The sequence below is a fragment of the Neomonachus schauinslandi genome, chromosome 2 (genome assembly GCF_002201575.2).
Source record: "Neomonachus schauinslandi chromosome 2, ASM220157v2, whole genome shotgun sequence".
NCBI classification, from domain to species: domain Eukaryota; kingdom Metazoa; phylum Chordata; class Mammalia; order Carnivora; family Phocidae; genus Neomonachus; species Neomonachus schauinslandi.
This window is the reverse complement of record NC_058404.1, coordinates 17032450-17058362: the sequence shown is the minus strand read 5'-3', so window position 1 is coordinate 17058362 and position 25913 is coordinate 17032450. Positions and strand designations below refer to the sequence as shown.

Sequence of the window (25913 nt, the reverse complement as noted above, 5' to 3'; positions counted from 1 at the left end):
AAAGAGAGAGAGAAACAGAGAAAGAGAGAAGGAAGGAAGGAGGAAGGGAGGGAGGGACGGCAGAAGGGAGGAAGGAAGGAAAGAAGGAAGAGAGCAAGATATTGAGGACAGGATGGTCCTTTACCCACAGTTGTGGACCATCTAAGTCACGTATGAGAGTCACTGTCACTCTTATAAGTGAGGATGAGCTGCCAGTCATAGATACCACTGACAGCAATTATTGGACTAATAGCCAGACTGGCCTTAATCCCATGAACATGCTCTGTGGGGAGCAGATGTCCTCTTGAGGTTCCATCTAATTGCTCAATAGGAGACACTGCCGTCCTTGGCTTTCATAAACAACATTGTTTCCGGTGATAAGGAATCAGCCCTGGATACAACATCAAGCAGTACTGATGGAATAACAATTAATGATGGAGGCACAGGAGGCCAAAAAGCCTGAAGCACAATCACATGCCTACAAAGCTGTGGCCATATGAAGAACATTAAGTGTGTCCGAGTGGATTAAAGAATAAATAAAAAAATAAATAAATTTATTCTGTTTCCGTAAGCATAAAACTTCAAACTGGCGATTGACTTGAGCAAGAAAGGAGGCCAAGAGTACAATATGGTGAAAGAGAGGTAAGCCTCCGTCCTGGGAGTGCCCAGGAAGCAGGCTTGTGCTGACACACCCCTTACCATTCAGCTAAAACACATATTTTTAAACTATGTATAGCATTCAAAAATAAGTTTAAAACATTCTAGAAATAAGATAATCATGCCTACATACAGTAATGATCTTCTTTTGAGTTAAAGGCTATCATAAGTTTTTGATATAGAAATAGGAGTTTGAGTACAGCCTTAATTTCCACAAGACCTACATTGGCGAATACCAGGAAAGACAGGAAAGGACTCATGTGAACCGCAATCACAAGGAAATTCTGGGGAGGAGGAGGCAGGAAGTGATGGGAAGGAAAAAGGAGGGACCACAAGGTATCTCATGGGATCAAGAGAGCTGGGGGAGGAACAGCTGCAGGCTGGGAGTAAATTTAGAAATTGAATTCAGTGTAAAAGGTCCAAAGAAATACTCCCGTTTGGTGAATTTCTGCACAAGAAGCAGAGGAGAGAATACACAGTCCATTCGTAGTAATTACAGATGAGAGATTTGTCCCTGGAATTTGGAATACAGATAGCCAGAATGAAAACTGGGGTGAATCTGGTTTAATTAAAGCAAGAAATAATGATGAACTACTCTGGGGAATACATCGGGAGGGAGCTAAGAAACTAGACTCTTGTGTTCGGCTAATCCCAGCTATATTCTAAAATAAAGCACTGGACTTTTCATTTTCCTATCATCTTAGAAAAGATGGAAACCCTGTATGTCCTCAAATGCTATTGCATTTATCATTTCACATACATAAAAACATCAAATCATGGTGTTATATACCTGAAACTAATACAATGTCAGTTAAATCTTATTAAAAATTCTATTGCATTCAAATGACTAGCAGACATATGTTATTGGCTGATGTTATCCAGCCTAGGGAAGTATTGAACAGCACAAAGGACAGAGGATGAAAATCTAAGATCATGTCCAAAGAATAGAGCAACTTCCTTCATCCCATAGCTGAGCTGACAAACACTAAGTTGCTTTTGGTTAGAAATGAAAGACAATCAACCTAAGCAAAATGACAATAGCCTGGCCCTTGAGCTCCAGGGTAGAGGAGAACAACCCAACAGTGCACAGGGCAGACATGCAGGTGAGCTTCAGCATCACCTGGAATGCAGGATGTGGACCTTCCAGGATTCTCTCCATTTCTTCCCTCTGCTTCTTCTTTACCCATCACCTTCTTCCCATCTCCTAGTGGCTGCTCCAGAGGCTCAACTATCAGTTAGTTGATCCCCAGTCTCACAACTTAAAACCTCCACTGATTCCCAAAGGCAGAACTCAGAGTTGGCCCCTGCTTGGGTTAATCAACTTAAGTCAAGAGAACAAGATTGCCTAAGAACATGGCATCATCAACTAAAACTGTGTATTCACAGTGTGCATGTTGGGGAAGCAAAAAGGTGAGAAACGGAAGAAAAAGGGGGGAGGTATTTATCATGGTATAGTTCCAAAGATAAAAAGGGTACTGTTCCTTAATAAAAGGGAGGAGGTATTTATCATGGGATAGTTCCAAAGATAAAGAGGGTACTGTTCCTTAAAAAAGGGGGGGAGGTTTCCAGACAGACTAAAAAATTTGTCATGTGCCTACCAGCATCTCATTAGATGCTGGAAAGAAAAACATTTTCGTCTTCCAGATATATTCCAGAGTAAAAATTGATTTTTTTTCCACAGCATTTCTTTCACTGTGAGACAGGTCACTTGGTCCAAAAACTGACATTCTTTAGTTGTCTTGACAATGAACAGAACATCAATCAGTTCACTAATCCATCACCTGGTAAGGTTTCTAGACTATAAATGCCTGAGATCCAATGATGCTGATAGTTTTGCTGATTCCCAGGCTTCTGTGGGAGATTTCAGTTTCTGCTGAGCAAAATGTGTTGGTATTTCTATTTCTCCTCTGGTTAATTCTTCAGAGTCAGGAAAACTCAAAATCAGTCTATGACAATGGTACAAGGAAAATTTTGTTAGAAAATCTGAGTAGTACTGTTGACATCAGCTCAAACGTGCTATTTCTTTTATTACTCATTATGAATTGGTCACCCACTAATTTGCCTTTAAACCTATCTATATTTCAAACTGACATCAATTCTTAGAATAAAATGTAGCATGTATGATTAAAATTTATTTTTCTTGAGATACCTCTGTCAAGCAGTAGTAAGACAGGTAATAGCGTCACAGATATTAGATCATCCTCTTATTTAAAAAAAAATAAAAAGCCAGCATCTGCATTTTGATACCACAGAGTATAACATAATTTCTCAATTCCACCTCTAACATGGTTAAGAGAATTTCCCATTAAAACACAAATAACAAATTATTCTGGGGCCACATGAAGACCTTAGGCTAAAAGGTAACATCAAAAAATGTTTTACTTTAAATTTAGTTTTACATCCAATGTAGGGTCACTAAAAACAGAAAAGGGGGAAGAAAAGGAAAGGAAGGAAAAATAACACAAGTTTTATATCTAAATGCATAAAATTGAGAAATAATGCTAATTTCCAAGAATAAAACTTTGATTATCTATAGTCATCTGGGAATAAGATTTTCCGCCTATATCCACTTTTTAGATAACAAAGGTAAGCATATGATGGGACTCTTTTTCAACTGTATCATATACTTCCTTGACTTTTTCTCATCAATTTAGCAACTGGGTTGTCTGCACAAGGGTTTCTTGGGATTGTAATGTGGGTAGAGCTTCTGACCCTGCCCTAAATAACTCAGCCTGAAGTGCTTGCAAATGGCTTTGGTTTTATAATCTCTTCCTCTGATATCCTTTGAAGAATAGAAATTCCATCCTCTTAATTTGTTGCTTCTATCTGCTATTGCCTTGGGAGTATTGAAAAAACAATCTTATTAAGTTTATTAAATGTTGTTTTTTAAAGTCACTGAGTGAGGGAGTAGAGATACTACCTATGGAATTAAAATTCAGAGAATGTATGTCAGCTATCAGCTCGATAGGTATGTTCTGGAGCATTGAATTTACTCGCCTAACCCTAAACTAAGTGAGATATTACTGGTTACTAAATATAGATGAATGGCTTATCTTTTCCTTTAATGATGGAAGAATTCTAGAAGAGATATCCAAAATTAGAGGCAGAAAATCTCTGTTGTAATGACACATCTAGTTACAGACCTGAGTTCCAATAAAGTAAAAGCAGACATAGTGAAGCCTATAGCACTGGGAGTGGAGAGATATAGAGTACAGACCTCTATATCTGGCCCTATCGCCCACTCGTGGCATGACTCTGGGCAGAAACTTACCTTCTCATTGACCTCATTCCCTTCTTCTAATAAAAGGGAGTACATCTAGATAAGCAATAAGGACCATCCAGCTCCAAAAGCCATTACTCAACCCTGACACAATGTGGGGGATTGGTTATTACCAAGAGGAATCTTTCCCAACCTTGTACGATATATAAGGGTAGTTGTGATACTATGAATAATGAAGTCATGGCTATAAGGACTTAGTCAAAAGGGAAATAGGAACAGAACCTATGAGTCAACTTACAAATTATCTACTCTAGGTGATAAAATCCAAAAAGTGCTATAATAATAATTCTTCTCATAATTGATGCCACTCATATAATTTAAAAACTTAAGCTTCTTATGTCTAAGTACTTAATTAATCACCCTTTTCAAAGTAAATGCATATGTGTACATGCATATATATGTTCCCCAGTCAATAAGAATACCTTAAAAAAAATTCTGGAACTTTAATTAAATTATATCCTTTGGATCTGCCAATTGAAATTGAGTTGGTCAGTGGCTACCTCTGTTGAAAAACTTATTCTATGTTTATTTGGGTGCCATCATCAGTTAACTCTACTTTTGGGATCAAAACCAAGGGTAAGATCTATGGTGGTGATGAAAATATAAAACTCTTTGTTGGACTTGACCGCAACGTAAGCAGGGACAAGAAAGAAATAGGTCTAGGGACTAAGAGTGTTGAACTCTGATCTAGAAATTATAAATCCAATTTCCTTCAAGAAAGAACTTTTACATGACAAAGGCACAGTCCAATTATATGGTTAGGATTCATCTGCATTTCTCCTCTTCAACTTGATCCAGATGCCATTAGCTGGACGAAGAATCAACTCTCCTGCTAGACCAAGTTCTTCTCTTTTCTGGTTGGATTCTACCCAAAAATGCCTCAGGATGCAGGAAAGAATGGCCTTTTCTTCCATTATGGCAAATCTTTGACCTTCAAATTAATGTAAATAGTATTACTTTATTTATACATATATCTTAAATCTGAGAAATCATAGGTCCTATTAGAGGAAGCAAGCGACTTTATATTTCCACAGTAGGGACAATCAGAATCCTTGGGATGTTTGTTAAAAATGAAGATTCTTCAGTTCCCTTCTCTGCTCCTACCCAGTGCATCCAAATAGTTGGGGTGGGATAGGTATCTGTATTTGAGCAATAACCCAGATGAATTCTGGTCACTGAAGCATGAGAGTCACTACTTTAGATGGCTTTCTTATTGGGCCTTTAATTTACTATAGTAAATATGCTTCAGATTCATCCATTTAAATCTGACCTCATTTTACTAACACCTGCATTTACATGGATGATAAAATGCTAGAGATCCTAAAGCCAAAGTGTTTGTAATGCATGGTGATGTGCATTCATTTTGTTTTAAGTACTTCAGCTGGCCATATGGTAAGCATTCTATGTTTTCATCTTGCAAGATGCAATTCTTAAAAGCAACAAACACAGATATTAGGTTAAATACAGCTAATCACTACAAATAAGTTTTCTACTATATAAAATATATTCTACTTTGATCCAAAATCAACAACATTTTAAAACTCTACCATGTAACTGATTGTGCTTTATGTTATGGGCTGAACTGTGTCCCCCCATATTCATATGTTGAAGCCCTAACCCTTGTACCTCGGAATGTGACTGTTTTTGCAGATAGGATTTTTATAGAGGTTAATTAACTTAAAATGAGGTTACATGGATGGACCCTAATCCAATCTGACTGGTGTTTTTTTAAAAAAAAAAAAAGAAGAAGAAATGAGGACATGAAACACACAGGAAAGACCCCGTGGAGATACAGGGAGATGACTATCCATAAGCTGAGCTTTAGAAAGGCCTCAGAAGAAACCAACCCTGCTGACCCCTCGATTTCAGACTTCCAGCTTCCAGAATATGAGAAAATGATTATCTGTTGTTTAAACCAGACCAGCTGGTAGTATTTTGTAATGGCAGTCCTAGAAAATTAATCCTTATGACAGTCTTTTTTGGAACAGTAATGTATAGTGAGGGGGAGGAGAAAGGAGACCAGTTTTTTAAGACTGTTGCCTATGAGACACTACATCTCAAAGAAATTATTCTGAGAAACCCACTACCATGTGGGCTGAAAAGGTGAAACCAATTCTGATGGATACAAACCTATACAGTTTCTGGGTCCAGCAGAGAAGGGCACGTATGCATATGGATGGCGTCCTTGCAAATTCTCAGGAAAGAACCGCTCAGGCTGGAACTCCTCAGGATTTGGGAAGTATCTTGGATCTCTATGCAGTGCATAGGGAACGATGATGGCTTGAGAGCCTTGCACAATTTTGTAACCCCCTGTCAAGAGGTAGGCAATATGTCGTAAGAATGGAGTAAGATGGACATCAAAAAATCCATTCTCCCTACTCTCCTGATTACAGAGTTCTTACCAACTTCACAATCTTCAGTAAGATTACGGGCAAATAAAGGAACAGAAGGAAAAAGGCGAAGGCTCTCCTTAATGACACATTCCAAGTATTTGAGTTTCTTCAGGTCCTCTAAGGAAGCAGGACGATCAGACTTCCCTGGTTAAAGGAAATACATGAGATGACAATGAAAGAACTCTACGGGCTTGGGGAATGGGACATCAAGGAGGAATTAATCAAAGCACCAAATGTTAAATACCTACAGCCAAAGTAGGATTTCTAATATTATACCTGATAAAATGAGACGTGTTAAGTGAAAGAAACCAGACAAAAAAGGTCATGCATAGTATGATTCCATTCATAGGAAGTTCTCGGAACAGGTAAATCCATAGAGACAGAGAGTAAATTATTGGTTGCCAGGGCTGGAGGAAGAGGGAATGGGGTATGGCTGCTTAACAGTACGGGGTTACCTTTTGGGGTACTGAAAATGTCTTGGAATTAGATGGAGTAACGGTTGTACAACATTGTGAATGTACTAAATCATACACTTTAAAATGGTTAATTTTGAGTTGTCAGAGCTTCCAGATGTGCATCTTCTCTTGGGTCAGATTCTTGGACTCTCCCCCCAACATGGCCCCTAAATGCTTTTTGTTCCTGTGTCAAACAAAGACACTAAGATTGCCTCCTGCCTCCAGGCCAGAGGAGACATCAACCTCTCCCTCTCTGGATGTGCCACAGGAAGGAAAAGAATAGCAAGGAGCAACTGAACATACTGATGAAGTACAAAATGAAATAGATGGACTTAAGGAAAAAACCAGTGAAGAATTTTGAAGGGATAACAGAAGTATAACAAACCACCCCAACTGTGTTTTCAAAGGAGGTTGGAATTGATCACCTAAATCCCAAATTCTGGGGTAACAACATCTGTCAGCCACCCACAAATCTGCCATTACTTGGAGAGGAAGATGAAGAGGCACTGTATTATCTGACCAGAGTCAAAGTGACCGAATTTGAAGATATTAAATCAGGTTATAGAATAGATATTCATTTTGATAAAAAAAAACCCTTCCTTCAAAAATAAATTTCTCTCCAAAGAATTTCATCTGAATGAGAATGTGATCCATCTTCAAAGCCTACTGAAATCAAATGGAAATTGAAAGGATTTGATAAGATGCTCAAGTCAAATGCAAAATAAAGCCAGCAGGAAGAGGGAGCATGAGGAACCAGAGAGCTTCTTTCTCTGGTTTACTGACCATTCTTATGCAGGTACAGATGAGTTAGGAGAGGACATCCAAGATGGTATTTGGCCAAATCCATGACAGTACCACTTCGTTCCTGACATGGATGATGAAGAAGGGGATGGAGGAGGAGGAGAATATACTAATGAAGAGGGGAGGGAGGACAAGAGGCTGGAGGAGATGACAAATGGAAGACTGATGGATTCCAATCTTCTTGTTTTAATTTTCTCCAGTCCCCTTGTGCTCAGTCATGATGTTCTTGAAATCTCTCTTCTCTCCTTTACACCATGGTTCTCAACTTATTTGGGGGCAGGGTGGGGGGGGGCAATACCTTGAGCACAATACACTGGGAAGAGAAACTCTACCCTTTTCTATTCCAATTCATTTTTATCCCTTTCTGTCTCAACCAAAACTTCATATAAACAACACTATTGTGCTCTGTGGGGGACCAAAAAAACTAAAACAAAATGAAACAAAAACAAAAAAACAACCCTTCTGCTCCCTTAGCTCTGCTGGAAGCTGGGGAGTGCTTGGTCCCCATGTGGTAGTGCACAGAATTCTAGCTCTTCTCCTTTTCCTCAATATTGGGCTCAGAGATTACACTGTGTCTTTACGTGAATATGGACAGTTAGCATTTACCAATATGTATCTGTCTACTTTCTTGTGCTTTTATTTATTTGTTTTTAAATGGGTTTCTAGAAGATCAGGGAAGGGTGGGTTAGAGATGCTTAGGCAGGTGAAGTGGGCATCTTGACAACATGATTTCTCCTTTGGCATGTTTAATTGTGTTGTTTAATGGGCATCCTTGCAGTTTAGGATGACACTTTAGAAATAAAATTCTCTCCTCAGGACTTGAGCCCTACCACTTGATGGGAGACACAGCGAGCCTGTAAGACCTTATCTGGAATTGACATTCTCTATTGTAATTATTTTCCTGTTTATTTTAAAATTTTCTTTTTGTTTCACTGGGGGGAAAAGGATGATCAGTTACAAGTTGCTTTGTTACAATACAACTAAACATACACAAATAAATGGTTAATTTTATGTGTAACAAGAGGAATTAATACTTGCAACTCAATGTCCAAAGATTAGTTGCTCATGAAATTTTAGAGCTAATACTGGGGATAGAAGAAAAAGTGAGGCACCATACCATCAAAGAAAACATGAGGAGGAGCAGAATAAAGCATCTAGAATAATGGTGTTTTAATTATATGAGATCAAAAAGTATTTTTGAGACCAGCAATGAGCTACACATTGTAGAGGATACAAAATGTGAACGTATCCCAAAATAATGTGTGAGCTTTTCAAAGACCAAATTAATTCACCATAGGCAATATGAGAGAAATTAAAATCAATACAGAAAAAAAAATGACTATAGAAACAGAGCCAATAAGTTTAGATTGTCTCCATTCCACAAAATAAAGTCTTCCCTCTTGATATGAAATTCTAGTCCTCACATCACATGAACACTTGTCCAACCTCAACACATAAACTACTTGTCCAACCTCATCTTTCAATACGTTCTGCTATATGTTCTAAATTCTAGCTGCCGCTATTTACTACTGTCCTCCAAACGTTTCCACTTCTGTGTCATTGTCCATCTGTTCTCCTCATTCTAGAATGCCTGCCCTCTCCTCCTTTTATCTTCATTTTTCCTTTCTTCGTTCTTTTCTTGATGCAACTGCATCAGATACACTTTGTTGGTTGGCTGACCCAATCTTTCATTTTCTCCTCCCAGCTTTGGGAGCCATGTGATGTGTGATTAAACAAAGGATAAAAGTGATGGCACAATGTGTGGCCCCTTGTGGTCGGCTGGCAATGGCCCCTACATATCTCAAGTACTAATCCCTGGGACCTGTAAATGTTCCCTTATTTGGGAAAAGGGTGTCTTTGCAGATTTGATTCAGTTAATGATCTAAAAATGGGGAGATTATCCTGGATTATACAGGTGGGCTCTGAATGTCATCACAAATGTCTTTATAAGAGAGGAAGAGAGCTCTCGCTCGCTCGCTCTCTCTCTCTCACACACACACACACACACACACACACACAGAGAGAGAGAAGAGAAGGTGCTGTGAATAGAGGCAGAGATTTGAGTGATGGACCATAAACCAAGGAATGCTGGCAGGCACCAGAAGTGAGAAGGACCAGATTTCCCCTAGGCTTCCAGAAGAACAACCTGGCAGCACATCGATTTAGGCTCAGCAATAATGATTTTGGATTTCTGGTGTTCAGAACTGTGAAAGAATACATATCTGTTGTTTTAAGCCACCCAGTTTATAGAATTTGTTATAGCAGCCCCAGGAAACTAATACATCCTTCATTCCCCCTTCCCCTTTCCTCTTGTCTTGAAGACAAACATGAGACCTAGAACAACAATCAAAAAGACAAAAGCCACAATGGTGAAGAACAGAGAGAAAAAAGAGCAAGACTGGGCCTCTGATGACATCCCTATTGGCTTCAGCCTAGGACTCCTTACCTACAGTCCTATACCTTGTATAACTAGCTATATAACCAGCAGATTGCTGGTTATATAATAGAAATTTATGTCCACCAGCAGACCCCACCTCTCCTCCCATTTGTGGCTAGATGCTATCCAATATGGAACAGCTTTCCTGGACGCCCTCTAACTAACATCACCTGTTCCTCGCTGCTCCCAAAGAGCACCTTCTCCATGTCACTCAAGTGCATAGCCAGGACTCCATGCTTCATGCACAATGGCTGGCTCATCTACTAAGCAGTGAGGTCCTTGGAGATACAGCATTTATTTGTGCAACCCCAGCATCTAGCCCAATGCAGTCACATGCCAGGCAGGTAGCAAATGCCTGTAAATGAGCAGAAAAGGCCTTGCAAAGGCTCCAGTACTGGAAGGGGTCCCATATGGGAGCTTTCCTGCTTATGACAGTGTCTCTACAACAGGTCCTACTGCACATCCTCGATGAACATGAATGGCATTGGTTTCAGTGGACTTGGGACCCATAGAGCAGCTAATGATGGGGCCAAACATACCAAACACTTCTTCCAGTTCACTGTCCACTCGTTTCTGGGCTTCTGGGTAAGAACCCAATAGATATAAGGACCAGTTTACTGCCGCTGCTGTTGTATCATGGCCCTACAAATGTGAGAAGAAACATGGCTTAAGAAGCAGAGCTGTACTGAAAAGGTCACGAATGATGACTCTGTTTTGAACTGTCTCTGGATTTGACAGCTGCAGTGTGACTCCAGAACATAACAAATTAATTGCACACAGCATCTCACCTTGGTGAGAAGCAAACATGTAAAATAATCCCTTCAAGGTGGAGGATCATGCTTAGAGAGACATTTCACCACTACATGGAGCTTTCTACTTGGTGAGAAGTGGTTCAGCTATGCCAATAAAGGGGCATTCCAAGGAACAGGCGCACCAGGCAGTTTTAAAGGGGGAAAAGTCCAGGGGCACCTGGATGGCTCAGCTGGTTAAGCATCTGCCTTCGGCTCAGGTTGTGATCCTGGGGTCCTGGGATCGGGCCCCGCATCGGGCTCCCTCCTCAGCGAGGAGTCTGCTTCTCCCTCTGCCTGCCACCCCGTGCTCGTGCTTTCTTTCAAATAAATAAATAAAATCTTAAAAAAAAGAAAAGGCGGGAAAAGTCTGATTTTTGTGAGCCAGCTTGCCAGATCTGTACTTCTCTACTTCCCCCTCCTTTGCAAGGTAGGCTTTACCTGTCGATGCTGGACACCAGGGAGTATATATGCAGTTCTGAGCATTCTCCACAGCAAGAAGTTGATAAATATCTTCATTTTAATATGTGCTGAGTTCTAGGCAAAACACTAAGTACTTTGGCAGAAACTAACACAATTGTTCTTCACAAAAACTTCACGAAATACTTGATACTGTTATTCACATTTTCGGGCAGGGGCAAAAACCTGCATATCTAGTGGCTGGCAGCCAGGCAATGAAAGGCAGGGCACATCCACCTTAGGGAGGAGGTCTCACTATTACAGTCGGGGGCATGCTTCTTATTCAATGCAAAGAAAAAAACTCAGGATTTCAAAGAATGTTAAAACTGGAAGAAAGAGATCATTCACTGGTCTGGTTGTTTTCATGAGTGTGAGAGGTCACCAGTGGGAGATGGATGTGTGTGTGCCATATACATGAATGTATGTGTCCGTATAGGTGCATGGATGACAGTGTATGTGTGTATGTGTCCGTGTGTGTGTATGCACGTGTGTGTGTGTGTGTGTGTATACAGGGTGGAGATGTGAGAAGGTCTCTCCCCTTCAACACTGAATAACAGCCAATATCTGCTACATACTTCCTACGTGTCAGGCACGATTCTCAGGACATTTTACTTTTTTTTTTTTTTTTTTTAATTTGACAGAGAGAGAGCGAGAGAGCACAAGTGGGGGAAACACTAGAGGGAGCGGGAGAAGCAGGCTTCCTGCAGAGCAGGGAGCCCGATGTGGGACTCGATCCCAGGACCCTGGGATCATGACCCGAGCTGAAGGCAGCTGTTTAACCAACTGAGCCACCCAGGTGTCCCTCTCAGGACACTTTAAAAATTATTAATCTAATCAGTGAGGCCCGTTGTCTGACAATGAGGACGCTGAAGCCCAGAAAGGCTGGATGAGGTGCCCAAGGTCACACCTCCAGGACAAGGTATGGCTGGGACTTGGCCCCAGAGCCCACATGCTGAACCCCTCTCCACTTTTTAGCTAAGTAGATGTCCATTTTCTGATTTTCTGCATAACATTTCTTTTCAATAAAGTGCTCTGCTTAAAAAAGAAGTTTGAAATCACTGATCTAGGCCATCTCTCTATTTTACACAGGAAAGCTGTGACAGAGATCGGGGATGACTGAAAGCATCTCATATGGCCAGTATGAACCAGGAGGAGAACCCAAGTCGACAGACGCTCAACACCGCCCGCTTTCCACTCCAGCATGCAGACTGTCCTCCCTCAGGAAGATCGGACAGATGAGCGCTAGCATCGCATCCAGACGGCTCTAGGCGGAGCAGGTAACACACCACTGAGCATATGCTGAGCCGTCGAAAACCACTGATGCCTTTTGCTTTCCTCCACTTCCAAAATACTACCACGTGGTGCTTAAAAAAACCATTTCTTTACTTGGCAATCCACACATTGAGAGACTCACTCCTTGTAATATTTAATATAGTTAATTAGAATTATCTCTGTAAAAACTGCATCTTTTATTATTGCTATTATTATTTGAAGATCAGAAATCTTTTTAGATTTACAAACTGGTTAAATTCTCTACGGGAGGGCTCTTGCTTTCTTCTTTAGTTAGGGCAGCTCAGAGCAGTAGCTAAGTACTCACTGGTAGAGGCAGGAAGAAAACAGGCTTCTTTAAAAGAAGCTAGTGAAGGAAGAGACTCATGAGTTTTAGAGATTAAAAGGAAGCCCGAAGTGATATAGAGACTGATAGTAATTTCTGGCTGCTCTTCTGCTTAGAAAAGCCTGACAGACCTTAGGTTTTCTTGAGGGGAAAAAAAAAAAATGTGTCTACACTGTACCCACCATGAATCAAAGATTTTCTGAACAAGGAAATTGTTCTGATACTTAATTAGGTTCCTAAATTTTATAATCTTTAATGCTAATCTAATGACTCTTCCTTAGTTATATTAAGCTACTTTAAAATTTCATTAGGGGCGCCTGGGTGGCGCAGTCGGTTAAGCGTCCAACTCTTGGTTTTGGCTCAGGTCATGATCTCAGGCTGTGGGATGGAAAACCACATGGGGCTCCGTGCTCAGTGGGGAGTCTGCTTGGGATTCTCTCTCTCCCTCTGCCCCTCCCCCCTAAAATAAATAAATCTTTAAAATAAATAAATAAAATTTCATTAAACTTAAAAAATATTAAAGATTCTAAAAAATAACTGAGGTTTAGTTAGTGATACCTGAAAATAACACGATGACATAGAATACCTCAAACATGAAGGTGTCAACTTCTTCTCGAATATCTTCATGACTTAGCTTGTTCCCTTCATCATCAGTCACATTTAAAAGCAAGTCAAGAAAAGCCCTGTGTTTAGTTTTGAAGGGGGAAGAGTCCTTGTCAACACTTCCGGGTTCTTCTCTCTTCATTTCATTGGCCCGTTCAGCGATGACCTATGATTTAAACAATGACATGTTTTGTCTGCAATTTATTATAACCTAAAAATACACTTTCCTATGAAAATATACTAGCTTCTTTAGCTTATTTTTTCTAAACCTTTCCTATCCTTGCTATCACAATAACTTAGGCTCTTGTAAAAGTATAGTCAAGCTTCCTGTTCAATTTTAGGGCATTATTTTTTTTTTTAAGATTTTATTTACTTATTTGACAGAGAGAGAGAGAGACAGCTAGAGGGAACACAAGCAGGGGGAGTGGAAGAGAGAGAAGCAGGCTTCCCGCTGAGCAGGGAGCCTGATGCGGGACTCGATCCCAGGACCCTGAGATCATGACCTGAGCCGAAGGCAGACGCTTAACAACTGAGCCACCCAGGCGCCCCTATTTTAGGGCATTATTTGATAAGACTTCTAAAAATGAATTTAATGTCAGGCAACTTCAGAATTTTCAAGTGCTATTTTTATAGTCTTTCCAATGGGGTATAGCATAATCATCTCTAAAAGTATTGGTGCTGGAGAGAATGCAATCCTTATAGAGTAGACTACACATCGCTCTAATTACATGTCGTATTGGAAAAAAGAAATAGCAAGTTGCCGATCAGTTCACCTGTTTGCTTGCCGTTCCTTCTGGTGAGACTACTCCTTCCTCCTTCCTCCTTCCTCCGCAGGCCTGGCTCCCTCCTTTCTTTCAAATCTCTGCTCATTGTCACACTATCAGAAAGACCTTCCCTGATGCCTGCGATGCTAGTCCCTAGCACTATCTTCCCTAACCTGCTTTATTTTTTCCCATTTCCCTTGCCATCTGGCATGATGTTATACTTCCTATTTTGTGCCCTTCTCCTCTAAGTCAAATGTATGACCCACATGGTAGCAAATTTGTCTTTGTTCATTGATATATTTACAACTTCTAGAGCACTGCCTGGCATTTTGAGAACGCTCATTATTTGCTGAATGAATGAAAGCATTAAAGCCCATCAACTCAACTTTTTTTTCTCCTATTAGGCAATTGACCAAACCTGCTACTAAATGGTTTGAATGAATAGACCCTAAGTTCTTTGAGCGCAAGATCTCCTGATGGAACCCCTGGTGCCTCGCATTCAGTATGCAATTTTCAATACTTATTAAATGAATAATACTGTTCATCCAGTTTGAAATTCATTAATTATTGATATTGATATTAATGCATGAAAACTGAGGAAGAACTCAATTATACCCATAAAATACAAACTGTTGGCAAGTCTCCTAAGCCAGGTGATTGCTCTAGATTCATCTTTAACACAGACTGACATCCTATATCCAAAACAACATCACTATCTCTTTGTTATCGTTGAACTGGACATAAAATAGCAATATCCAGTTAATTTTAATTTCTTCCGAGTTGAAATACTAGTATAAAGGCCCTTTGCCTTTGAAAACTACTGTCTTTCCATACGTTTTCCATAAGACCCTTATAATCCTCGTCTTTTTATTCTCTTAATACAGCACCCTGTTTGTTAATAAATATTCACAGTTCATATTGCATTTTGTCATTTTTTAATAGATATCCTCCTTTACTAAACAACCCTTTTTAGAGTAGGGAACATAGATGTCCTACTCATTACTATATTTCTAACACTTGATAGTGCATTTGCCACTTAACAAGTGCTTAATTAATATTTACTAAATACGTAATTGAAATGTAATCATGTTGCCTACTTTTTTCCATTATTCAATTCAAATTTTATGAGGCACGGGCTCCATGGTCCTACACCGGGTATATTCACAAAACATAAAAGTCATGGATTTAAAAAAGTTCTGGAAATGGATAGTGGTGATGGCTGCATAGCATTGTGAATGTATTTAATGCCACCAAGTTGGACATTTAAAATGGCTATAATGGCAAATTTTTATATTAGGTATATTTTACCACAATAAAAAAATAAACTGAGGACTTACCTTATTGGTAAAATTATGTAGGATCTCTAGGCTCCTTTTGTGTTCCCGTCCTTCTTTAAGCATAAGAAACAAAAAATCAAGCCAGAGCCAGGGCATCTTCATTCTCTGATGTATCACATCACTCATTCTATACATAGGATAAAAATACATTAGCTGAGGGCGCCTGGGTGGCTCAGTTGGTTAAGCGACTGCCTTCGGCTCAGGTCATGATCCTGGAGTCCCTGGATCGAGTCCCGCATCGGGCTCCCTGCTCGGCAGGGAGCCTGCTTCTGCCTCTGACCCTCCCCCCTCTCATGTGCTCTCTCTCTCTCTCATTCTCTCTGTCTCAAATAAATAAATAAAATCTTTAAAAAAAAATACATTAGCTGATACATGGGGGAAAATGTATTTCTTTAGCACCTATTTGGTGCCTGCTCTCAACAAGGGTAATATATGGAAATGAGGATGATTTGTCTTAGAGGCTACTAAGAGACCTGTGTTTTATGCTCAACAATGAATGCATGGGCTTTTACATATCCAATGAAGCTTAAAATTTTAATGGTTTCATTAGCAGAAGGAAGAATTCATTATAGAACATCCTTACTAGATGGCCATCTGATGTGTGCTTCTGTTTCTTCAGAAAGAGTTCTTGACCTCCCAAGGCTGCTGTGGCTCTTGGATCACATGTTGGGATGATATCTGCCTCTTTTTAATATCCACTCATTAGCTTGATCACTCCTCTGGAGTGACAGAATACAAGTGGTTGCCCTCTTCCAAAAAGAAGTGCTCGTCAGATACCCATTGGTCACACAGCTGTCCTGAGTACCTCCCTTGTCATTTCCAGTGATAAAGAAGTAAGACCTCAATAGATCCCCCTTCTTTGAGACTGGCTTAGACACTTTTAGACAGTTCTTCAAAGATATGTTTCCTGACCACTCATCCATAGGACATGTCCCTGTTTTCCTTTTTCTTTTCTTTCTTTTCCTTTCCTTTTCTCTTTCTCTTCTTTCTTTGTCTCTTTCTTCCTCTCTCTCTCTCTCTTTCTTTCTTTCTCAAGAGAGAAAGAGAGACAAAGCTCAAGCAGAGGGGCAGAGGGAGAGAGAGAATCCCAAGTAGGCTCCACGCTCAGCACAGAGCCCCACGAGGGGCTTGATCTCACAACCCTGAGATCATGACCTGAGCCGAAATGAAGAGTTGGACACTTAATGGACTGAGCCATCTAGGTGCCACCCCATTTTCCTTCTAATGTCAACTTGATCTTTTCTTTCTAAGCAATTATTAGAATTTAGGTTTGCATTCGTTTGTTTCCATGTGTGTCTCCCTGCTATTCTTCCTGTTTGTGTGATGCTATAAAACTACTCAGCACCTAAGGCCATAAATGGCAGGTGACAGATGCTCAGTAAATACTTATAAAAATAAAATGAAATGAACAGTGAACTTAAAGATAGGAAACATTAATTCAAATCCTGGCCCTGACTCTTAATAGTTGAATACTTGCAAGCCATTTTTAAAGTAAAATTGATTATTTCAATTAAAAAATAATACATACTCAGAGCAGAAACTATGGGAAAGGAGAATGAACAACAACAAAAACAAAACAGTATAAGAAAGAGAAGCACACACACAAAACAATAATAACCATAGCTAAGATTTTGGTATAGTATCTTCTAGTTTTTTCTTTCTATAAATAATTTTTATACCTAGTGGTAATCATACTAAAAAACTCATTTTATCTTTATCACTTAGCATCATAATATAATCTTTCAATATATTACAAAATAATCATTTTAAATTATGGCATAATCTGGGTGTGTCATGATTTACAAAACCATTCCGCTACTGGCCAAATACATACTTAAATGACTATGTCCATTTCAGTATAAAGTTTCATTTTGAAACAATGAAAAAGATACTCACAAATTATTAGTTATAATTTTTTAAGCCCTAATCAGGAACCATTTTAAAGATAATTAAAAGGACTTCACTTACTTATAAACTGCATGGACATATTTGGAATCATCATTACTCTGAGCACCAATATTCTTCCCCATAGCTGTTTCTGCAAAACACAGGCAAGAAGCAACCATTCAGTTCGAGCACATATCCTCTGTTTATTTTCCAATCGCAAACACTTAAAAAAAAAAGATATAAGTCCTGTTTTTGTCCTCAGAGATTTTAAAATTGTTCTCTCCCCCTTTTGCTTCTTCTCCTGTATCTTCTACTCCCTGTTCCTGCTCCTTCTTCCCTCTGCCTTCCCAGGCATGTTGGCTCTGTGACTGTTTTGCTCAAAGCCCTCCCAGGGGCTGCTGCTTCCCAGGGGGCCGAGCAATAAGACCACCCTGAAAAACCCAGTATCCCTTCAAGATCCCCTCAGTCACCTTCCCACTGGAATATTATTTTCTGTTTGGGCCATCCTATCTCTATACCGTAACTTTAGGAACAAGTCAATGAAACTTACCACAAATTATATCTAAGGTACAAAGAGTGATGTAAAAAAAGCAGTTAAATGCTTCTTGGTTAACATGTTTTTCAAGCTTATTAACCAATATATTTGCTTGTTTATTCATGATATCTAAGAAATCTTCCAGAATTGTAAAATGGAAAGTGGGTGTTAACATTTTTCTCCTAGATCGCCATTTGTTTCCAGTACTAGAAACAAAATACATGGTTACAAACAAGAGACGCTACATCAGAAACAAAGTATAAATTTAGCCAAGTCAACAAAACTCTCCTCAAAGAGCTTAATCTATAGATTCTCAAATGCTTTGGTCAGAATGACAAAGATTCATAAATAGCTACAGAATGTGGATAGTTTAGATATTATTCTATGTTACTAAAATTTAAAGAGGCACTCATAAAAATTGAAAAATTTAAGAATTTTTCTAAATTTCCAAGCTCCGAGTTTCTAAAATTTATTTTTTCTCCCCTCTATTAAAACCTCAGTCCTCAGATGATCCCTATGGTCTATGATTCTACTTTGATCTCTACTATCTTCATATTCTCCACAGACCCCACAAGGGTCCTGCCTTTTTCTTGGCAGGCCCTCTCTCAGAGGATGGAGTCCTATTTCCCGACTGAGATTTTGTGCTCCATATACTTTGCTGGAGATGACTGCCTTTTTCACTAGATTTTCAAGATCTGCCTGCCCCAAGTTCTTCTTTGCTTTACTCCATTCATACATCAGGACCTGACTCTTCTTGAAACACTGGTCATCATCATTATTGAGTCCCGTGGCTGGAGATTACCATACACCCTGGACTCCTCTCTGTCAGAGCCCATTGTTCTCCAGACCTTTCCTTCCAGCTTTCTCCCCCACTTCCTGGTAGCACAGTCTTGCAGACAGGAGAACTACTTTGTGGCCATTCCTGACATAACACGTTACCTATTGAAGTAACTGTTTCTATGAGACAGCTTTACAAATCTACACTGACTTACCTTGTAAGAAGTCCTAGGCCAAGCCATGGTTCCAGGAACTTGTACATATAGGATTTGTCAATTTGACTTGAACTAGTTAAAATTACCTTGGAAAGAGAAAAAAATTGAGAGATATATAGACATCAAAACAATTTCAACTCTTAAGTTGAATTCTACCTGGCTAGACCACTGCTTTTTAAAGGAACATCTTATAAGTATTATTTCTCTGTGATTCATTTTTATTCCTGTGCCTTAAAGAAAGTCAGGTAGAGTTTTGAACATATAACTGTCATTCAGTCTTGGGAATAAATGGAGTTGAGAAAAAGGAAAATGTCTAAGATGATGCCCTGGATCCTACCATGAACTAGGAACCAAGTGGAGTCATTTATTGAGGGTGGGAGGATAGGAGAGAGAAGATAAATGAATCCAAGGATGACCATGTCCAGGGAGATAAAAATCTCAAGTTCATTTTTGGGCATACTGACTTGGAGACATTCAAGTTGCTATGGTCTGAAACAGGAATGATGCTCAGGATAAAGACTTGACCTAGAAGTACACATTTGAGTATCTCCAGCATGTGAGTAACACTGAAAGCCATGAATGTGATCAGATCACCTAGAATCCAAGTGGAGTAGAAGGGATGAGTATTTAGGTCTGAGCACAAAATGCTCCCCAGGCTCCTAACTCCAGTCCTGCACTCTTGGACAGATCTCTCACACACACCAGACCTGCTCATACCAAGTCAGCAGTGGCTGAAATCCTACACCTGTCTCCTCACTGTCTATTCTGAACCAGGCTCCTACAGTGTGGTACCAGAGAAATTCAACATTTTCACTGCAATAACTAAGAAAGACATATCCCAGCATTATTGCCTAGGAAGTTATGTTTAATTTTGTTCCAAGAAGCTCTGTTTATCCCATTCTTACTCCCTGACCCAAATTCTTTTCTCATCAAACCACAAGATAATCTCCCTGGTGTCATAATGTTAAGTAAAAGGTATACAATCTTTCTGAGCAGTTATCTCAACAGCATGGATTAATGATATCTACCCTATCAATATCAGGGGAGCATTCTTTTTTAAGAAAATTACCTTGGAATAATAAATTTGTAACAGATCTGAGACTCTGATCACCTTAAGAAAAACACTCATACTTTATTAGTCTTACATTTTTGGACTCCTGAAACAGTGCCTGGCAGATAACATGTGTGCTCACCTTACGGAATAATCTATTTATGGTTCTACAAAACTATACCCTATGCAGATTTTCAAAAAAAAAAAAAAGGAGAACAGATATCTTGGACCTGATAACAAATGTGTCCAGAGGCTGCTTTGTCCAGAGGCTGCTACCCTCCCCAGGATTTAGACGATATCTGGAAAGCATTAAATGGCACCCACATAGCCGAAAATACGTAATGAAATGCTGAATATACTGAATTCAATTAAATATAAGAACATTGTTGCTGTATTTATTCTGATGAGACTCTCACACCATCAGACATGCAGTGGAATAGTGGTCATACCGACCGCACACTCACCTCCACGCTTTCTGCATTATAAATGGCTATTACCGGTATGGGCCCAAGCCAGAGTTTCAGGAGTGGCTGGTGTCGGTATTCTTCGCTGTAATAAATGACCTGCTGAAAAAATTCTGGGAGAAAATATTTAATTTTCAAAGAGTTTCTTGTCGTGTCTTTTGAGTTGTTTTTTTGTTTTGTTTTGTTTTTTGTTTACTTATTTACTTTGGGCAAGTCACTTAATATTTCCCACGTCTCTCACATCTTCAAGGTAAACCACACAGTCCCTATTTAATGACATGATTGAATGGCGAGGGTAATTTAATTGTGAGGAAGATAACATCCAAGGAACATGCACCTCCAAAGGACCCAATCCCTACTCTCAAGGATCTTCTAACCATGGAAGATGGTGACTTTTGTAACACCAGAGAAAATGAAATGGTTGCTAAAAGACAAGTTCTAGTCTGAGGAGTTATTGATTCTCATTGAGAGGGCTGAAAAAATTTCATGAAGGAGATGGCATTTGAGCATTAAAAAATGAGTTGTATTTTTATAGGCAGAAAAGGGGAAACAGGGGCGTACAGAATGTAAGCCAAGCAGCAGGAACAGCAGAGCAGAAGCATGGAGGTCTGGAAATTCCCCAAAGGTGCAGCCAAAGCATAAGATGGGGTGATACCATTGGAACAGGAGATTGGAGCGTTGGAGGCTTTGATTTTCTTTTATATACTGTAAGGAGTAATTGGAAGTTTCTGATGAGGACTAGCATGACTGGAGTCATATTTTAGGACAATAGCACTAATGTGGTGGGATCACCTGGGTATACTGAGGCCACTGGGGGTGGGGAAAAGGCTGGGATTCAGTGCTGCCAGGGTTAGGGGCATTGGCTGTGTGATATGGCAGGCCCTTGCTTCAGGTGTGCGGAAATGATGACCATCAATCCCAACCGCAGCATCAAAGGAGTGTGGAAAACTTGGGAGTCAACACTTTTCCATGAGGCCCCCCTCTGGAGAATGCAGTATGGCATTATGAGAGATCAAGCCATGACAAAACTCTCCGTGAGGAAATGCCATATTGATGAATGTCATCTGGGTAGAAACAAAGGACAGTAGCCAGTGAATAAAGAATTAATATACAGGGTTCAGACCTCAGAGAAAAGACATGGCAAAGGTTAGACATGCTTTCAGAACACAAGTCGAACAAGATAAAGTTAAGGGAGGATTTGAGTCCTAGCTGGGGAGTTGATTACATGTCAGGAAATGGGGCAGAAATTGCTGGGAAAATCTAGGTAGGGACGGGTGGGGAGGGGCAGGCTAGTTGGTAGGCATATGGGAATTCAGGGCTTCTTCTGGACAAAGGGAATGCCTGATTAACAACAGCAAGGCTAATTCCAACCCCACTGTGAGGCTACTAATACAGTACTTAAGATTTTTGACAGAGCTATTTTGACATAGATATTTGGGCACCAAGGACAAATGGACATGGCATAAAAAATGAACCATTCAACTTTTCAGCTCGTTTTCAATGCCAATATGTGTACATGCTTAGCCCATCTCTGCTCCTCATTCATCAGTAAGCTTCAGGGCAGGCTGCACAAAATACAGTAGGAGAGGAGCTAAGGCTCACGGATGTCCATCGCGTATGATGCTAAATAAACACTGATTTTTTTTTAAAGTGCATATTTCGGCACATCAAAACCTGGTAATAATCATCCTAAAATAGCTAACATCCATTATGTCATGTTCATTTACTGCAGCAAGTTATTATACGTCAGAGCTCGTGTTAAGGTTCTTGGTACGTGGTCTTTTATGCCTCACCATAGAGGAAAGTCACTATTATTACTGTCCCAGTTGAGGAAACTGTGCACAGCTAACTTGCCCAATATCACAGAGCTAGTAAATGACAAAATCTGCCTTTGTACTTAAGGCAGTTAAGATGCTACAATGTGCTATCTTAACCATTACATCCTATTGCTTCAAAATGTCTCCTGGTCCAAACAGTTGTCAAAGTTTCTATGAAAAGAGCTGGGTCAAATCAACAGTGTCAAAATACCACGCTTTGTGATAATCACCGCCTGCCTTGGTCTGATCTGACAGAGGAGACAGGAAAGTGTGAGCCCGTGGTCTGAAGGTATCGGGTCCAATATCAGAGAACAGTTGGAAAAGGCAGGTGTTGACATAATGGACTAAAAAGCAAGAGATTGGTTTGAAAGGCCAATGAAAAGTCAACTGCAGAACTCCAGGTGAGATTATTGAGGCCAGAATTTGGACAGTGGCCACAAATCAAAAGCACAGCCTCCTGCCCAAGAGTCAAGGTCACTGAGAACAGGGGATATATCTTAGAATAATCGAACATCAACCACTTTGTTTAGCTCAATGTTGGGTACAAGGCAGGGCTCCATGTTTGATTGAAAATTAAGGAACTTACTCTAACCAAGTTCTAGACAGTGATCTAGAAACACCATGCACTAAATTTACTCCTTAAAATAACTCTGTCATACAGTTACTTTTACAAGTAAAGGGTTTAAAAAAAAAACCCTCTAACTTAGCTTTCATGTTTGCCTTATATATTTTGGTGCTCGTCTGTTAGGTGTATATATATTTACAAATGCTATATCTTCTTGTTGGATTGACCCCTTTATCATTATGGAATGCCCTCTTGGTTTTTTATTAATCTTTGTCTTAAAGTCTATTTTGCCTGGTATAAGTATAGCTTCCCAGCTTTCTCTTGGTTTCCATTTGCATGAAACATCTTTTTTCTATCACTTCATGTTCGGTCTGTGTGTGTCCTTGTGTCTAAAGTGAGTCTCTCATATGCAGCATATAGATAGGTCTTGTTTTTCTATCCATTCAGCCACACCATGTCTTTTGATTGGAGAACTCAGTCCATTTACATTTAATTATTGATATTGCCATTCTGTTCAGTGTTTTCTGGCTGTTGTTGTAGTTCTTCTCTGTTCCTTTTTCTTCTCTTGCTCTCTTACTTTTAGAGAGTTTGAAACAACTTCTCAAATTTAGAGTGAGCAGAGCTTTGCCTGATGCCAAAATCCAGTACTTGCTGGATTAAAAAGTCCCTTTGTAAAAGCCAGTATATTGTCATTCTCTTCACCCAGAAAGTAACTCCAGGGAGAATTATTTTAAATATTCCAGTCAACTCACCGTATATTTTGAAACAGGTCTCATTCACTGGAGATTTCAATTCTTAAAAAAATTTCCCAAAAGAATATGATGAGATTTTTTAAAGCATGTTATTTCTTTTTGGGGGTGGGAGATTAATATATGTACACAATTATTTTTTAATGCTATAAGGCCTCAGGGTGGAAGGAGAGGTTAGCTCTGGTTTTAGTATTAACTAAGATAATTTTTACAAACATGGTTTTCATATATCTAAATGCATTATTGGATCGTTTGTAACATTAGTCACATTGATGTTTAGGTGATGAAAAGTTAACTTGGATTTCTTCTGCTAGAAAACATTTTCAATATTTTGATAAACACTCCCCCATGAGGCCTTATCTATTTCTGTGAAGTTGAAATGACAGCCTTTTGGGGGAGGGGGGTCTGAGCTGAAAAAGAATGCCTCAAGCTTTGGAGCTAATGTTCAACTTGTAAAACTGTTATTTACAATTAATCTGATGTGAAACTAAAGGTTGTGGCCCTAGGCTTATTTTAGAATACTTCATTTTGGGCAAATTTTTTCAGTTCTGGGTATCCCAACGTATACACCCATTAAAATGAAGTGAAGTGCTAAGATCTAATTCACTGTCCCCAATGGGAAACTGTAAAAACCAGGTACTTTTGAGAGCTTTCTAACTTAAAGTGTTTTGTTTTTCTCATCAACAAAGCATAAATCAATCTCTTCAAAAAGATATCAGTAGAAAACAATTCACTGTGTAATAACTAAGGCCTTTAAAGCATGCTGTGAAAGTTTGCCAGAAGGCCCTGCCCTCAGAGTTTACTGTTATTATGTAACCTCCTTAAAACTAAAATAAGAAGGTCGAGAAAGGAAGTTGTGGTCAAGCCTTGCGATGTGGGGAGGGAGAGAAGTCTCAAATCAATCTCTAGTCCCTGATTTTCCAGAGGCCAGTGGGTGGGTGGAGGATGATGGTACTGTTTTAAGATACTTGCCCAGTTCCAGGGAACTTTCTGCCCTTCAGGCTTTAACAGCCAAGAGACAAGCCTGGAAGTGTTTTGAGATAGGAGTAGCTAGGAAGTGAGAAAGAAGAGAAAACGCAGAAGGACAGGACGTTAGAAATACTGCGTTCTAGCCTATGCATAAAGAAAAAGTTCACGTGAAACAGGGAGCCCTAACAATATTATCAGGTGTCACAGGGCAAACTGGATAGAACTGGGAATCCACTCTCCAGCGGGTGACAGATTCTTCTCTCCTAACAAGCCAGCACCGCAAGTAAAGGTGCTCTCGGTTGCCGAGAAGGCGGGCGCGCGGGGAGAAGGTGCAGAGCCGGCTGAGGCCCCGAGGAGCTCCTGCACCCTGGGGCTTCCTGCTAGGCGGGGGCCCCGCAGGCAGGGAGCCCCCCGACCCCCCGGGGGCAGCCGGCCGGCCTGGGCGCGGTCCCTTACCTCTCCCGCCCGGCTTCATCCCCAGCGAGTGTCCCACGAACGGGTAGGCGCCGGGTAACGTGGGGACGGGCCTCATCTGCTGCCATTTCCGCGCGTAGCTCGCCAGCATCTGCAGGAGGTTCAGGATTAGGGTGGCGCCCCCCACCGAGATGGCGCTCAGCGCGCCCCACATCAGCAGCTTCTGCCCCCAGTGCACCAGCCACAGCACCAGCATCGCGCCAGCGGTCTGCTCCGCACCCGGACCGAGACTGCCCGGAGAGCAGGGGCGGGGTGCTGGTCGGTCCCCTGGAGGTCAAGTGCGCTGGTCCTGGGAGGAGTTTCGGGACTCCGCAGGGATGCCAGCGCGCCCCGAAGGGGGAAGAGGTGGCGCCCGGCCCGCTCACTCCTTCCTCCTCTTCCCACTGGGGACAGGCCCAGGCCTGGCCTCCCTGAAACGGGGACCCCGAGACCCGGGCTTCCCGCTGCAGGGGCCGCCCTGGGCCTCGGGACTAGGCGGGAGCCTCCCAGGCTCCAGGAAAAGCACCGATGGGGTTGTTACTGCGTTCGGCAAAAACCCACGTAATGCACACGGGCCTCTTTATTTGGTCAAGCAGAAACCGAAAGACCGGGAAAACAGCTTCGGGGGTTCCATAGAGTGTTGCTGAATGTAAATGAAGGCACTTAAGTGAAGTGGGAGGAGAATGAGAGTGCAATTTGAAGCAGCCGCGCGTGGCCCAGGTGGGCTGAGCTTTGGGTTTTAGGTCCCTGCTGCTGGTCACAGAACTCCAGCTAGAGACAACAGTATGTGTAAAAATTGAAATAAAGAGGCATCCGGTTTGAAATTCAACCTTAGGAGCTTTTTTTTGGTCCCCTCCACCCCC

General features: G+C 40.6%; 1 protein-coding gene and 1 pseudogene across 1 annotated transcript; one reads left to right on the top strand and one right to left on the bottom strand.

The window, feature by feature from the left end:
• Positions 1-4323: 4323 nt before the first annotated feature.
• Positions 4324-25283, bottom strand: LOC110584266 (cytochrome P450 4V2). The gene is made up of 11 exons (XM_021694289.1): positions 25054-25283; positions 20498-20610; positions 18983-19068; positions 18006-18196; positions 17537-17606; positions 15569-15695; positions 13451-13633; positions 10542-10644; positions 6319-6453; positions 6047-6226; positions 4324-4847 (listed from the first exon to the last, which is right to left on the bottom strand). Exons 1-11 carry the CDS (start codon positions 25265-25267, stop codon positions 4675-4677), a joined length of 1575 nt encoding a protein of 524 aa, XP_021549964.1. The 5' UTR covers positions 25268-25283; the 3' UTR covers positions 4324-4674.
• LOC110584094 lies at positions 6925-10069 on the top strand (annotated as a pseudogene).
• Positions 25284-25913: the final 630 nt, after the last annotated feature.